Genomic DNA, 17,494 nt, shown 5'->3' on the forward strand with positions numbered 1-17,494 from the left:
CAGAGTTGAAAAGGTTGTGTAATGGGTTTTGACAGAACATTACTGCCTCACAGGAGCAGACATTTTAGCCCATAACACAAGGCTCAATAGGATTTGCACTATGCATTGCATTAACACATGGGTGTTAACACTCAAAATCTTTTCCCTTTTTAAAGTGCACTGTGTTAAGGCAGCCCATTCATTTTGACAGCACAACTTAAAGCGGAGTTCCACACAAAAATGGAACTTCCACTTTTCGGAACCCTCCCCCCCTCCGGTGTCACATTTGGCACCTTTCAGGGGGGAGGGGGGTGCAGATACCTGTCTAAGACAGATATTTGCACCCACTTCCGGCATAGACTCCCATGGGAGTCTATGCCTCTTCCTGCCCCTCCGCGCTGTCTCCTGGGAAACACACAGCTCCCAGGAGATAGCGGGGACCAGTTACGATGCGCAGCGCGACTCGCGCATGCGCAGTAGGGGATCAGGAAGTGAAGCCCCAACGCTTCACTTCCTGATTCCCTCACCTAGGATGGCGGCGGCAGCTGCCGAGAACCGAGCGGGTTCTCGGCGTCGCCTGCCGACATCGCTGGACCCTGGGACAGGTAAGTGGCCATGTATTAAAAATCAGCAGCTGCAGTATTTGTAGCTGCTGGCTTTTAATATTTTTTTTTTTAGGTTGATGTAGGTGGACCCCCGCTTTAAAGCAAAAAAAAAATTGCACCCGCATCTTTTAATTTTTAAAATTTTTTTATAATGCACTGAACCTTTTATATGATATAAAAATTCAATCAGTGTCTTCTTTAGTAAATCATCTCCATTTGGTTTAATACAGGATCATCAGCACTTGTAGCACTGACCTTAGAGCAGCCATTCTCAACTAGGCTTCTATAGAACCTTTGGGTTCCTCCTAAAGTTGCCAAGGGTTCCTTGGGTTGTGGATGATTGAACTCCCTTTTGTTGGTTCAAGCCACTTGGCAATGTCATCAACTAGGACATGAATTAGACACTTTTTACAATGTTTTTCCAATTAACTTCATAGGAAGCTTCTTTGTTATGATATTTTTTCTTAAATTTACATACACAAAAAAATACAGAGGAAAATTTACAGTTTATAACAAATGTTTTATTTGTTTTAAACAGTTTATAAACTATTTTATTTGCCAAATAATTTTTAATTCTGTCTAGACAATCTTTTCAGGTAATATACTTTTTTCAGCAATTTAGCTTTCTGTGTCCATTTTCCTTCTCTAGCTCATTCATTGGATAATGAATCAGTATCATCGCTTCCTTTTAATTAGCAGGAAAAACAGTAGAGTAATCTCATTGCTGTGGAGTGTTGCAGACCTATGTAAATCAGGCGACTAAATATAGAGAATTACAAATCCTTTGATAGATAAAACAGTAGACTGTGTTCTACTTTTAATATTAAATGTACAGTATGCCCTGATTCATCAAGCTGCAGTGAAAATTAAAGTCATTGTAAAGGTCTGTTTTTTTTTTTTAAATAACAAACATGTCATACTTACCTGCTCTGTGCAAGGGTTTTGCACAGAGCAGCCCCAATCCTCCTTTTCTGGGGTCCCCCGGTGGCGCTCCTGGCTCCTCCTTTTCAGTGAGTGCTCCCACGTAGAGCCGATTTCCATGGGAGCACCCATGCGGGTGAGCTTCCGAGTCCTGCTGCATTGACACATACAGAAGGACTGGGCCCCACCCCCGGTCCCCGTGTCATTGGATTTGAGTGGGAGCTAATGGCTCCCGCTGCTATCAATCTATCCATTGACAATCCGAGACAGCTGCAGGGCCCGTGCTCTTCGCTGGAAAGATCGGGTTCAGGTAAGAAAAAGAGGGGCTCTGGGGGGGCAGCTGCAACACAGAAGGTTTTTCATCCTAATACATAGAATACATTAAGGTGAAAAACTGAGACAACTCCTTTAAGGCATGCTAAATGATGCTCAAGGCCTGCTAAAATGGTATATTGACAGAAGGCCAGTGGAGTTTACCTTAAAGTGTAAGTCCACCTTAAAACTAAAATCCCTGCATCTACAGACATCCACATTCTAAGACTATGCTATCTAACCCTGTAAAAAAGAAATCTGTATACAGTGCCCTGAAAAAGTATTCATACCCCTTGAAATTTTCCACATTTTGTCATGATACAACCAAAAATGTAAATGTATTTTATTGGGATTTTATGTGATAGACCAACACAAAGTGGCACATAATTGTGAAGTGGAAGGAAAATGAGAAATGGTTTTCAAATTTTTTTTTAAAAATAAATATGAAAAGTGTGGCGTGCATTTGTATTCACCCCCCCTGAGTCAATACTTTGTAGATCCACCTTTCTCTGCAATTACAGCTGCAAGTCTTTTTGGGTATGTCTCTACCATCTTTGAACATCTAGAGAGTGACATTTTTGCCCATTTTTCTTTGCAAAATAGCTCAAGCTCTGCTAGATTGGATGGAGAGTGTCTGTGAACAGCACATTTCAAGTCTTGCCACAGATTCTCAATTGGATTTAGGTCTGGACTGTGACTGGGTAATTCTAATAGATGAATATGCTTTGATCTAAACCATTCAATTGTAGCACTGGCTCTATGTTGAGGGTCGTTATCCTGCTTGAAGGTGAATCTCCACCCCAGTCTCAAGTCTTTTGCAGACTCTAACAGATTTTAATCTAAGATTGCCCTGTATTTGGCTCCATCCATCTTTCCATCAACTTTGACAAGCTTCCCTGTCCCTGCTGAAGAAAAGCATCCCCACAACATGATGCTGCCACCACCATGTTTCACGGTGGAGATGGTGTGATCAGGGTGATGTGCAGTGTTAGTTTTCCATCACACATATCGTTTTGCTTTTAGGCCAAAAAGTTCAATTTTGGTCTCATCTGACCAGAGTGCTTTCTTCACATGTTTGCTGTGTCCCTCACATGGCTTCTCGCAAACTGCAAACAGGACTGCTTAGCTTTCTTTCAACAATGGCTTTCTTCTTGCCACTCTTCCATAAAGGGTTTTATGGAGTGCACGACTAATAGTCGTGGACAACCTGAACTGTGGATCTCTGCAGCTCCTCCAGAGTTACCATGGGCCTCTTGGCTGCTTCTCTGATGAATGCTCTCCTTGCCCGGCCTGTCAGTTTAGGTGGATGGTCTTGGTAGGTTTGCAGTTGTGCCATACTCTCCATTTTCGGATAATGGATTGAACAGTGCTCCGTGACATGTTTTTATAACCTAACCCTGCTTTAAACGTCTCCACAACTTTATCCCTGACCTGTCTGGTGTGTTCCTTGGTCTTCATGATGCTGTTTGTTCACAAAGGTTCCCCTACAAGCCTCTGAGGGCTTCACAGAACAGCTGTATTTATACTGAGATTAAATTACACACCAGTGGACTCTATTTACTAATTAGGTGACTTCTAAAGGCAATCGGTTTCACTAGATTTTAGTTAGGGATTTCAAAGTAAATTGGGCTAGATATAAATGCATGCCACACTTTTCACATATTTATTTGTAAAAAATGTTGAAAACCATTTATAATTTTCCTATCAATTCACATAAATGTGCTACTTTGTGTTGGCCTATCACATAAAATCCCAATAAAATAAGTTTACGTTTTTGGTTGTAACATGACAAAATGTGGAAAATTTCAAGGGGTATGAATACTTTTTCAAGGCACAGTACAAATCTTTTCTGAAGTGGATCCGATCCGGTCTCCAGCGGCAGGAGCTCTGCAGCAGACACAGCCGTCAACGGCTGTGAAATGAATGGGGAGTATTGTCATCCATACAGTTACTATGGGACTTCCATTGTCAGATGTGTCTTTTGCACCCCCCTCCACAGCGAAGCCACGGCTTACAGCTCAGTGTGGGATTGGCTGCAGAAATGGTATGTGTACTTATTTCTTCTTTACAGCGCTAGATAGGTTAGTGTTAGATCATGGATGTGTGCATATGCAGGGATTTAGGTCTTAGGGTGGATCTCTATTTTAAGTGCTATAGCTTAAAAGTACACGACAGTAGTCCATAACAAGATGGCTTAAAAATACCAAGCACATTCATCCATTTTGCTCAGCTTGGTTAACACAATGATTCTTTTATTTCTCCAAAGAAGTACAACATTCTTAACTAACAGAAAGATACAGTCAGGTCCATAAATATTGGGACATCGACACAATTCTAATCTTTTTGGCTCTATACACCACCACAATGGATTTGAAATGAAACAAACAAGATGTGCTTTAACTGTAGACTTTCAGCTTTAATCTGAGGGTATTTACATCCAAATCAGGTGAACGATGTAGGAATTACAACAGTTTGTATATGTGCTTCCCACTTTTTAAGGGACCAGAAGTAATGGGACAATTGGCTGCTCAGCTGTTCCATGGCCAGGTGTGTGTTATTCCCTCATTATCCCATTTACAAGGAGCAGATAAAAGGTCCAGAGTTCATTTCAAGTGTGTTATTTGCATTTGGAATCTGTTGCTGTCAACTCTCAATATGAGATCCAAAGAGCTGTTACTATCAGTGAAGCAAGCCATCATTAGGCTAAACAAACAAAACAAACCCATCAGAGAGATAGCAATAACATTAGGTGTGGCCAAATCAACTGTTTGGAACATTCTTAAAAAAAAAGAATGCACCGGTGAGCTCAGCAACACCAAAAGACCCGGAAGACCACAGAAAACAACTGTGGTGGATGACCGAAGAATTCTTTCCCTGGTAAAGGAAACACCTTTCACAACAGTTGGCCAGATCAAGAATACTCTCCAGGAGGTAGGTGTATGTGTGTACAAGTCAACAATCAAGAGAAGACTTCGCCAGAGTGAATACAGAGGGTTCACCACAAGATGTAAACTATTGGTGAGCCTCAAAAACAGGAAGGCCAGATTAAAGTTTGCCAAACAACATCTAAAAAAGCCTTCACAGTTCTGGAACAACATCCTATGGACAGATGAGACCAAGATCAACTAGTACCAGAGTGATGGAAAAGAGAAGAGTATAGAGAAGGAAAGGAGTTGCTCATGATCCAAAGCATACCACCTCATCAGTGAAGCATGGTGGTGGTAGTGTCATGGCGTGGGCATGTATGGTTGCCAATGGAACTGGTTCTCTTGTATTTATTGATGATGTGACTGCTGACAAAAGCAGCAGGATGAATTCTGAAGTGTTTCGGGCAATATTATCTGCTCTTATTCAGCAAAATGCTTCAGAACTCATTGGACGGCGCTTCACAGTGCAGATGGACAATGACCCGAAGCATACTGTGAAAGCAACCAAAGAGTTTTTAAAGGGAAAGAAGTGGAATGTTATGCAATGGCCAAGTCAATCACCTGACCTGAATCCGATTGAGCATGAATTTCACTTGCTGAAGACAAAACTGAAGAGAAAATGCCCCAAGAACAAGCAGGAACTGAAGACAGTTGCAGTAGAGGCCTGGCAGAGCATCACCAGGGATGAAACCCAGTGTCTGGTGATGTCTATGCGTTCCAGACTTCAGGCTGTAATTGACTGCAAAGGATTTGCAACCAAGTATTAAAAAGTGAAAGTTTGATGGATGATTGTTAATCTGTCCCATTACTTTTGGTCCCTTAAAAAGTGGGAGGCACATATACAAACTGTTGTAATTCCTACACCGTTCACCTGATTTGGATGTAAATACCCTCAAATTAAAGCTGAAAGTCTGCAGTTAAAGCACATCTTGTTAATTCCATTTCAAATCCATTGTGGTGGTGTATAGAGCCAAAAAGATAAGAATTGTGTCAATGTCCCAATATTTATGGACCTGACTGTATGTACCATGCTTTGGGAATTCAAATAACTTAAAAAAATGATGAATAGTTGCGAACATTAAAAATATTTATCTTTCTCACTTCCTGCACTGCCAAATAGATTCCCTGTTCACAAGAAATCCTAAAGTCATCTGGGAAACCAACACTTTCCTAGTCCACCATAGCACTCAGTTGATGCCCCAACTAACCTCCAGATCACTACTGGATACAGCATTGACATGGATGGCGTTAGAAACTACTGATCAATGCAAAGAAATTGACCTTCTTAAAAAAATGCCTATTTTCCAGTGGAATTTGGATTTTTTGTTAATGATAGGGTAATTTTAAGCAAAATTTACTGATTTCTGAATGTAAAATCTATTCATTTTTCTTTACATTCCAGTAAAATGTGTAATGTCTAGATTGAAATATTAAATATATTTACATTTTTTTTTACTTTTACTTCTAAGGATTATTTTTTAAATCAAAATAATAAAAAAGTTTTTACTATTGCTATAACATCTATTTTACTACCTGCTATTATATTCCAGGGCTGAAAAGTATTTTTTGAAGTTACTGGCAGTGGCCTTGAATACATTTGAGTAAGGCAGACATATTTCCAGAGGAAACAATTTTTCTATAGCTTTGCCCATACTGAGCTGTCGCATAATTCACTGCAGAAAAGAACAAGGCTGGCAAGGTTTATAAATTCCTGGGGAAAAAGTGTAGTGATTTAGGAACATTTAACTTGAGGGATATAAAATTCAGGACCAGAAAATGGAATCATCTGCATAATAGCACTAAAAGTCTCTGAGTGTCCTTTAAAACGACATAGAGATGTAAGGACAGTGGAGATGCACAGTGCATGGACACTATATATATATATATATATATATATATATATATATATATATATATATATTGAAGCTATGTTCACTACTACTCTAATCTGATGACTGTATGATACTGATTCATTCATTAATGCACTTTAATAGGCACCAATTTCATGACTAGACATGGTGTTGCACAATTGTATGTTTTTTTGGTAGGTAACTTGAAATAATAATCTTATTTACAAAGCACTGTCTTTATTATGTTGTATATTACAACTAAAAATAATCTCTGACTCTAATCTAGTCAGGGTTCCTGGCCATTGTTAACCCTGTTTTTGTTTCATTTGCATTTCTTCTGACTCTGCTAGGCTCTACCTTCTCGTCTGGATCTACAGTACTGTTTACTTTACTTATTTTTTTTTCTACGTACTTCTACAACTCTCATGCCTGGGTGCCCACTTTGTTATGTACGGTATCATCACAGACTTACAGTTGTTCTTATACTCTACGTTTGCTTACCTTTGACATATAAACATGTTAGCCACTTTTGCTGCACCAATGCCACAGAACAGGCCACTTACAAAATACCATACACCACATAGAGAAGTCTCAAAACCTCTGGAACAAATCATTTAGAGTGATGAGACTAAAATTGAACTTTATGCTCAAAACCGTAATAGCTATGTTTGCAGAGGAGTCAACAAACCTCTGCACAGAAGCATAGAGCCGTATCTCTGCTGTTTTGGGGATATGTGAGCTATCTAGTAGTTTAGTCATTTGATGGCAAGGTGAATACAACATATTATAAAAAAATATTGGAGGAATATTTGTATTTTCTGGCCCAGAAATTGTGCATTAGGTAAGTTTATGGGTCTGTTTTTAAAACATTTGTTGGATGAACATGACAAACATTCTTCCAGGTTGCACAAATTTAGCCTGTATTTTCTCTGATACTACAACTTCCTATGATCGTCAGCTCCATCCAATGGCCAAAGTGTGGTACATTTTTCTGAAATATCTCAATTAGAAAATATACAGCATTTTGGTCACTGGATGGAGCTGATGATCATAGGAAGTGTTAGCATCAGAGAAAAAAAACAGGGGAACATTTGTGCAGCCTTGATGAATGCTTGTGACATTTGTGCAATGAATGTTTTATATATAGGTCTTTTAGACTTTGGAATTTTGTAATCGTGCTGTTTTTGTAAGGATTGTTTTAGGTTTGAGATTGAACACAAGTTTTCCCATTTTTATGGTGTTTTTCTAACTTGGGTTCATATTTCCAGATTGGACCAGGATTGCCTGCATGTATTGCAGTGAAAAAAACTGGCTTGCTATAGAATTATATTGCATTGGCAAAACATGTACCATTTCAGGACAATCCACAGGAGGCTGCAATGCATGTTGATTGTTTATTGCAGAAATTGCCCTAACTTTGGCAAACATACCTCAAATAAAAAAAAAAAACTTGAAGAAAAACATTATTGAAGGTCTGCCTGTCAAATGCTTAAGATGACATTAGGAATGTAAATGACTGCTAGAGGCCTATCTTCTTTCTTCCTTTTTCTTTAAATTCTTACATCCCAACCAGGAATACTGTCAGTCAGTAATATGACCCCCACATTTTTAGCTGCTCCCCCATTACAAGGAAAAAAAAATATACAGAAGGTATCATTGTATTATATTTAGTGGTGTCAAGGACTCCTCAATTTAAAACAATGTCCTTTTTTATACTGAAATAAAACTTTGCACAGAGAAAAAAAAAAAGAACAGATTTATTTTTTACTTAATTCGGCACAGTTAAAATAAAATGCATATCTATATGTGTATACATGGAGAATGTTTAAGTAAACGGATAGCATTCTTCAACAAATACTACCCAGTAACATAATGACAGAAATAATTACAATAAACTCTAAGTCATAAACAGAGCAGACAACAGCATTTTCTTTGCAATGTACATTTTGAATCATTTTAAGTACAACTTTAAATACAAATAAAGGCTAAACATTCAGGTTTAGCATTTTTTTTTCAATCTTTAAAGGATTAAACATATCCTTAAATATATGAGGAATAAAGCAATATTTTTGCACTTTCTGCACTCTTAAGTACACAACCATAAAAAAATAACCAATAACCTTTTGTGAAGCTCTTTGTTTATGCACATTTTTGTATATAGTAGCAACGATTTATTAAGGTCACTCATAGTCTTTCTTTGAAACTTCCTTAAACCAAAAAAATATTTATATATATATAGAGAGAGAGAAAGTGTGTGATAGAGAGCTTAAAAGTGCATCTGGTGGATGAAAATCAAAGTTATATATAGAAGATCCATGGTGTGCAAATTCGGTAATCCAGAGTTGGTTCCCGGTTGGTACATTCGACACTGTGATTTTGACTTAACTTTTTTTGAGCAGGGAAGCCTCTTTTTGTTTGGGACAGTAGATGGTTCAACTGAATCAAAAACGTTATTTTGATTCAACTTTGTTAAAGAGTTATCTACTTTGCTTGTGAATGTTCCAAAAGGGGAGTGATTAATAGGCTTATAAGTTTTATTTTTCTTAGGGTCAGCATTACCAATGATTTTTGTCTTTGAAATATTTTCTTTGTCTTTGACTGGGATATTTGGCAAAACTCTACTCGTATGAGAAGATGGGCCAGACTTAGCATTTGTTCCAGTAATTAGGGACTTATCGACTGGAGGTTGACAGCAGCTGTCTGCAATCTCTTCGCCCTTGACTCCAAATGAACCTGTTCTCATTTGATGGAAAGAAGTATTGGCACATCCATCAAGATCTGCGATGACTAGTTTTTTAAGGTCCTTCCCAGCTAGGTTTGGTGGAACATAACACTCTAGCTCTGATGATGAGCCTTTAAATGCTTTCAACCAGTTCCAGAGGGATTTAGCTCTGCAGTCACAGATCCACTGGTTTGCATTTAAACGTAGGTATTGAAGGGATACTAAAGGTGACAGTATTTCTCCCTTGAGTACGGTTAAGTTGTTACTAAACAAGTAGAGAGTTGTTACTTTCTTAAGATCATGAAAAGTTCTGCGATGGATATAATCCAGCCTGTTTTGATGAACCAGTAATCTGTCTAAATTTATGAGGCCACTAAATACATTTTCAGATAGGGTACTAAGTTTGTTGCCATGAAGAAACAAGTAAGTGAGGTTCCCCAAATCTACAAATGTGTCATCATGCAAGAAATAAAGGTTGTTATCATGAAGATAGAGGTACTGCAAAGAGAAAAGGCCTTGGAAGATTCCAAGAGGTAAGTCCTGCAGACCACAGCGATTGAGGTGTAAAGTATGTAAGTGAACAAGACCTCGAAATGTTAGTGGAGAAACAGATCTGAGGTTATAGTTGTCACTCATGTCTAGTTCTTCCAGTTTTGTTAATCCATAAAATGCTCCAGACTCTATATGACTGATGTTGTTTGAATGGATCCATAGAATAGAAAGGTTCTGGCAGGAGGTGAAGCTAGTTGCCCTTATAAATGTTATTTTGTTATTGTGAAGAAAAATACGCTGAGTCTGTGTTGGAATGTATAAAGGGATGGAAGTCAGTCTTTGCTGTGAACAACTGAAGGTGATTTTCGGTTCATTGTAGCACAGGCAGGCTTCTGGACAACATTCCACTTTAAATATGTAAATTATGCAGCAAGTAAGGAGTAAGAGCAGCTTAGCGCCTGGAAAAGAAATGATGGAAAAGTGTTAATGTTCTTCATCTATTATTCATACTGCTACATAGATCATGATATCATTTGCAAATTAAATTAAATTATTATTATGCAGTCTTAGGTATTATAACTGTACTGCAAAGGCTTTTAACTGTTTATCAAAATATCATTTACTTTTTTACTAATTGGTTAAAAAGGGTAACTTAATGTTTGCAACAAATCTAGTGCTGTGGAACAAAACAGTGAAATAATCAATTTTGCATTTTATTGTTTAGCTTTGTATTTGTTCAATATATATTTAAAAGCATTTCAATTGCTATTGTGTCCTACTAGGAATGGTGGGGTTGATTTACTAAAACTGGAGAGTGCAACATCTGGTGCAGCTGTGCATAGTATCCAATCAGCTTCTAACTTCAACTTGTTCAATTAAGTTTTGACAAAAAAAAAAAAACTGGAAGCTGATTGCTTTCTATGCAGAGCTGCACCAGATTTTGCATTCTCCAGTTTTAGTAAATTAACCTCCATAACTGATGGCATGTCAGTAATAAATAACCAATGTTCACATATACACAGCATTACATTGTCTCCACAGGTCCTACATGACAGCAAGCAAAATTTGAACATTATTGACTGGGCACCGTGGCAAATTGAAGACCAAAAGTGCTATGTACAGAGTTGATTATCACAATAACAGCTTAATCAGAAGCATGTATAGAGATGCTCCTGGAATAATATTTTGCAGTGGCTTAAAAAAGTTAAACTACTATTAACATTTGACTATGCCTTAAAAGAGAAGTATGAGGTTGGAAAAAAACAAACCCTACAAACTCACCTAGGTGGATGTACTATAAATCTGATGCTGCATCTGTTCCCTGCCACCTCTAAAACTAAGAGCCGAGCATTCAAAGACTGCTGATTACTCAGTTCACAGTATTCAGTGCGCAGAGAGTGGTGACTGTTAGAGCCCTTTCACACTGGGCCGCTTTTACCCCCCTGCTAGCGGCCGAGAAAGGGTTAAAACCGCCCGCAATGCGCCGCAATAGCAGCGTTTTGCCGGCGGTATCCCAGCGCTGCCCCATTGATTTCAATGGGGAGCAGCGGTGGAGGAGCGGTAAACACACCGCTCCTTCACCGCTCCAAAGAAGCTCCAAAGAAGCTCCAAAGAGCAGCGCTCCGGTGTGAAAGCCCTCGGGCTTTCACACTTGGGACAATGCTGCAGCTGTTTGAGGGTGGATTGCAGGCGCTATTTTTTATGCTATAGCGCCTGCAAAACGCCCTCGGTGTGAAAGGGGTCTTAGTAACCGGCCCTCTGCTCTGCCCCTTCAGCGCTCACTAGAGTGCTGGGCTGTGAAGGGGGCGGGAGTGGCTGGCTCAGGCTCTCAGCAGCACGCTAAGAGGCTTAGTCAGCTGCCGGTCAGGCATCTGGGTGGATCCTGACATTAAAGTCAGCTCTGGGTCGGCTGAGTGACGTCAACCGACAGTGGACTTTATCCCGCTGATGACTGAATACGGGTCACAAGAGTGCAGAATGAAGTGTACTCCTGTGACCTGCAGGATAAGTAGGGCCAAAAGAGTTTTGGCCCTACTTCTCCTTTAAAGTACATCTAAATGTTCCTATGTAGCACTTGTGACAGCCTAAATAGGCCCCAAATTCAGTTACCTTGTGATGTGCATGCCTCATAAATATAAAAAAAAAATTCCAGCAGCAGAGGCAGTGCTATCTATCCAGAAAGCAGTGGGCAAGTCTAGGTACGGTAAGCTGCTAAAACAGGTTGTGAATCAGCAGTAACAATGCTAATAGCCATGGTCCCTGCAGCATCTTTTCATTCTGCTGTAGTACAAGCATGCCCAGCCTACATGAGGGAGACAGCACTGCTCTGTATTCAGGAGCAGTTCTAGTGCTACAGTACTATCATTCCATCACAGGAAGCTACATAAGGTAAACTTTAATGCCAAGATCAAAAGGTATTTGTGAGAATTTGCAGAGGAATGACAAAAAGCAGCACAACTTTTTTTTTTTTGCAATTGGAGGCTATAGTTCTACTTTCAGAGGAAGCTTACAATGTAATATCCCTATCACAGCAGTGATACAAACAACTGCATTGAATTGAAAATTTAGACAGAAGCTATTTATTTCACAAGTAATGTTTTTAGCATCAAATCTATACAAATACAAGGAGAAAATGATTGTTTTTTGTTTTTGTTTTTTGTTTTTATGCAGAGAATGCTCTGGTTGATGGTATTTAATATCTCAAATATTTGGATATAGCTTCAAAAAGGGGTATGCCTTTTTATCGTTTCCTTTAAGACTTATTGTGCAGGTAACTTTGACTGTTCTGTATTCTCATTACATTCTATAATACTAATAATACTCAAAATTATTTTAATTGTAATAATACTATTAGTACTGAGGAAAAATAAAAATAGATGTATAAGTGTAGAACCAGCCCATGATTACCAGTCTGGTTTCATCACTTATTCTCTAGAAAAATGAAACAGTATGATATGTAAATAGGGGCAACATCAAAACTTTTTTTCCAGTTTTTTCTTTTTAAAAACAGTTGACTTACTTCTTCGTACAAGCTTCAAAAATGTATCTTTTTTTACCTTGTTGGTAAAACGTGCCACATTGAGAGCTCTCTTTGTTGTAGTACAACAAATTATTTGACTTGCCTATGTAAGTACATATAACAATCTTGCAGTCTCATCCAGAGCTACTCAGCTACAGAATAGCAATGCCCGACTAAACTAATGGAACTAACTGTTAAAAAGTTGGATGTCTCTTAACAGATCTAATTGCTAAAGCCAAAAACATCACTTTTCACCAGTTTCAGAAATAAATATTCTAGGGCAGTGGTCATCAGGGCCCACCAACAGGCCGGGCTTGCAAGATAACTGAAATACATCACAGGTGATATCATTTGCTGCTCAGTGATTGCAGTATTCTAGTCTGCATCTCCCCAAGGTAATACATAAAACCTGGCCTGTTAGTGGGCCCTGTGGACAGGGTCAATGTCCACTGTTCTAGGGGATTAAAAAATGATTACCGCAATTGTACAGGTTTTTTCTTCATCAAATAACTAGTAGAATATCAATAATATAATAAATATCTTTCATTACTGATATAACTGTAAGATTCAATAAGGTGTCCAATAGGGAGAGCAGAAAATCACAATGAAAATAAGATAAAATAGAGCTAAATAATATCAAGTGAATATAATTCAAGTTAAACAGATCCACACCTTTGCAATATTTATGTTTGTGAACAGAAGATTTTGATTATGAATTGATCACAAAATAAAATTATTAATGCAGCTAAAATACAGCTTATGGGTCTCTAACAAATTTTTCACTAAAATCCACTGCTTTTCCGTAGTAAAAAGAAATGAAGCTCTTAATGCAATACTCACCTCATTTTAGACAATGTTCCCATCAGACTCACTTCTCTGCTATCCAGAACAGGCCTTCCTCCAGGTTGAATGATGCTCAGCATTTTTCAACCCAGAACATCAAGGACCTGCTCTCATCAAGCAACCATGGGAATTTTCCAGGAAACAGTGTTACATTTTTATTCTCTGTAGAATTTGAGACCCATGATGTGACACAAGGAGTGAGATGACCTATGATGCCACACAACCAGATCAAGGACCTTTTGAAAAAAGGTATGCAAATGAATTAAGAAAACAAAGGGCTATGTAAGAATTGCAGAAAATTGCTCTGAACTAATATCTTCACAGAACTAATATCTTCACAGAAACTGCTTGCTGGTGTATATGAAGAGGGCCTCCACTAGTAAACTCTAAATTATAAGACAAATGGCCTAACAATATTTTTCATGTACTCTTAGCTCTGTCCAGACAGGGGTGGCTAATAAAGGGCCAACACACTAACTGAAATATGCACAAATCCTCTGATAAAAATGCACCTTTTACATTATATTCATGAAATTCATGAATATTTATATTCATGAAATAATTTTCATTGGCCAAATCATTTAAGAGCTCTACAAATTTTTACTGTCCCAACTCCCAACCTGGGGACATGGAGTGATTTGCTGGACCCCAGAATTTGGTTCAAATATGCTATTATGACAAAAAACAGAGTGGTGGTGCTGATCTTGATGTTTCCTCACTGTTTTCAGAAGCAGGATGCTACCAGGGGAGGGCTGGCAGCCTTAGGCCTGGGGGGCAAGTCCAGTCAAGTGGCCCATTGAACCACCGAATCAGCTCGCCTCGCCAGTGCCCATCAATGCAGCCTCGCCAGTGCCCATCAATGCAGTCTGTTCAGTGCATGGGGATTAGAGAGAAGAGTCAACGGGATTACACAGAGTGGAGATCTCCCGCTTACCCGGCACAGCCACTGCCACATGAAGTCCTGTCTCCTGGTCCGGCTCCTATGATAGACGTCACCAGTGTGCTGTCTATCATAGGAGCCAGCCCAGGAGGAGGGACTTCATATGACAGCGGCCGCCAGGTAAGTGGGAGATCCTCGCTGTGGGATCTGGTGGAGCTGGGCCCAGCGGGACCCATGGTAGGGTGGGCCCTGGGCGCCCTCCCACTGTCCCAGCTTGCAGTGCACCCATCCCGGATTGGTCTTGCAAATTGGGGACAAAACCGGGGACAGACTCGGTCCAGGCACAGTGTCCTCAGTCCGGGGACTGTCCCCAGGAACCAGAGACATCTGTTCACCCTAGGCTAGTGACCTGCAGGCCCAACAGGCCAGCAGGACCCACAGGCCAGCGGCCAGCAGGACCCACAGGCCAGCGGCCAGCAGGACCCACAGGCCAGCAGGACCCAAAGGCCAGCAGGACCCAAAGGCCAGCTGCCAGCAGGCGCTGTGGGTCATGCTGGGAGCTGCCCGCGGACCTGTGGGTCCTGCTGGCCGCTGGTCCGTGGATCCTGCTGAGAGCTTACCATGGCCTGTTGATCCTGCTGGCCATGGCCAGCACCCAGCATGATCAACAGCTCCCAGCAGGACCCACAGTGTTAATGGCTATTTTGAGGTTACTGGGTGGGGCACTGGCCTGGGGCAGGGTAAATAGGGTGTATGGGGGGGGGAATGGGATGTGGGGTTCAGCTGCGGGTGTCAGGGTCCCTCACCACAGTGATGGCAGCTGCCCGCGCTAGTTCAGCAGGTCCTTGCATGGCCTTTTCCAGTCCTGGGGATGTGATGCTCCTGTCCTGGGGTCAACTAAACATGCAGCCCGAGCCAGTCATGTGGGTGCTGACTCCCTGGCTCGCCCTGCTGCCTCCCTCCAAGATCTGGGAGTTGTCGTTTCCTGGCTGCGTTTCCCTGCTCTCAGTTCTCCACCAACCGGGAGCGTGCATGGACTACAACTCCCAAAATCAGGGCTGGTGTAAGGATTTTTGACACCCTAGGCCAGGGGTCTCCAAACTACAGTTAAATTTTAAAAAATGCAGCGCTAGAACAGTAGCATAAAATAAAAGAATATCAAGCAATGATAGAACTAATAAAAGTCCAATATCCCAAGTCCATATATTGAAGAATGGGTATAGTAGCCAACATCCGTGCTCCGTGCAGATAAAAGGGCTATAGGTGAAGATAGGGTAATATTCCTCCTCTGGCAGCAGAGGAGTATCGAGTGATTGGTGAGAATTGAAGAGAGCCTATGAGGTTTCTGGGGAGAACCATTTCCCTACGCTTGGTGAGACCACATTTATCTGTGGTCACAGATAACTGGTAAGCAGGCTTACTTACTCTCACTGTTTGTGGAACGAGATTCTCTCTGGTGTGGAGGAATATCACCCTATCTTCACTTATAGCCCTTTTATCTGCACAGAGCACAGATGTTGGCTACTACAGTATATCCATTCTTCAATATATGGACTTGTGATATTGGACTTTTATTAGTTCTATCACTGCTTGATTTTCTGTTATTTTATGCTACTGTTCTAGCGCTGCATTTTTTATTTTACTATCATCTGTGGAGTCTGTATTCTGACTTTAGATGCTGGCAGCTGAACTTCCATACCTCTTTGTTTTAGCGCAGTGTGCAGCGTTAGCCTTGGCTTGTCTCCTAACTGCAGCCCGAGGGCCAGATGTGGCCCTTTGCTAGCCTTTATGCGGCCCTTGGGGCACAATTCCTTCCACTGACACCAACAATGGGGCATGCACTATATCCTCCACCGATACCAATGATGGAATACTATTCCTCCTACTAATTCCACCTATTTCTTCAGCCTTGGTCTCCACCTGCGTTTCTGGATCTGGCCTGAAGAAAAATAGTGGCAATACAGCACCCCTTTACAATACAGTGCCATCTTTACATCACATACCTCTATCCATTTAAGTCCCCCAATTTACATCACAGCTCCCCTCCTTACATCACAGACCTTCCCCCTTTACATCAGTGTCCTCAACCCCCCTTCCTTGCATCCCCCTTTCTTTGCACCTCAGTCCCCTGCACAGCCCCCCCCTCCTTGTATCCCAGTCCCCTCCACACAGATGCCCTCCTTGTATACCAATCTCCTCCACACAGCCCCCCCTCCTTGTATACCAATCTCCTCCACACAGCCCCCCCTCCTTGTATCCCAGTCTCCTCCACACATCCCCCCCTCCTTGTATCCCAGTCTCCTCCACACATCCCCCCCTCCTTGTATCCCAGACTCCTCCACACAGCCCCCCCTTCTTGTATCCCAGTCTCCTCCACACAGCCCCCCTCCTTGTACACCAGTCTGCTCCACACAGCCCCCCTCCTTGTATCCCAGTCTCCTCCACACAGCCCCCCCTCCTTGTATCCCAGTCTCCTCCACACAGCCCACCTCCTTGTATCCCAGTCTCCTCCACACAGCCCCCCCTCCTTGTATCCCAGACTCCTCCACACAGCCCCCCTTCCTTGCATCCCCCTTTCTTTGCACCTCAGTCCCCTGCACAGCCCCCCCCTCCTTGTATCCCAGTCCCCTCCACACAGATGCCCTCCTTGTATACCAATCTCCTCCACACAGCCCCCCCTCCTTGTATACCAATCTCCTCCACACAGCCCCCCCTCCTTGTATCCCAGTCTCCTCCACACATCCCCCCCTCCTTGTATCCCAGTCTCCTCCACACATCCCCCCCTCCTTGTATCCCAGACTCCTCCACACAGCCCCCCCTTCTTGTATCCCAGTCTCCTCCACACAGCCCCCCTCCTTGTACACCAGTCTGCTCCACACAGCCCCCCTCCTTGTATCCCAGTCTCCTCCACACAGCCCCCCCTCCTTGTATCCCAGTCTCCTCC

The 17,494-nt window shown here is 41.4% G+C and overlaps 1 protein-coding gene across 2 annotated transcripts in view; it reads right to left on the minus strand.

The window, feature by feature from the left end:
- Positions 1–8,335: 8,335 nt before the first annotated feature.
- Positions 8,336–17,494, minus strand: part of RTN4R (reticulon 4 receptor) — a 356,726-nt gene continuing 347,567 nt past the window's right edge. For both annotated transcript variants that reach the window (XM_073629329.1, XM_073629330.1), the window contains one exon: positions 8,336–10,266. In XM_073629329.1, coding sequence (XP_073485430.1) covers positions 8,861–10,266 — 1,406 coding nt within the window. In that variant the 3' untranslated portion in view covers positions 8,336–8,860. The remainder of the gene's footprint in view (positions 10,267–17,494) is intronic.

Source organism: Aquarana catesbeiana, linkage group LG01 (assembly GCF_042186555.1).
Source record: "Aquarana catesbeiana isolate 2022-GZ linkage group LG01, ASM4218655v1, whole genome shotgun sequence".
Taxonomy (NCBI): Eukaryota; Metazoa; Chordata; class Amphibia; order Anura; family Ranidae; genus Aquarana; species Aquarana catesbeiana.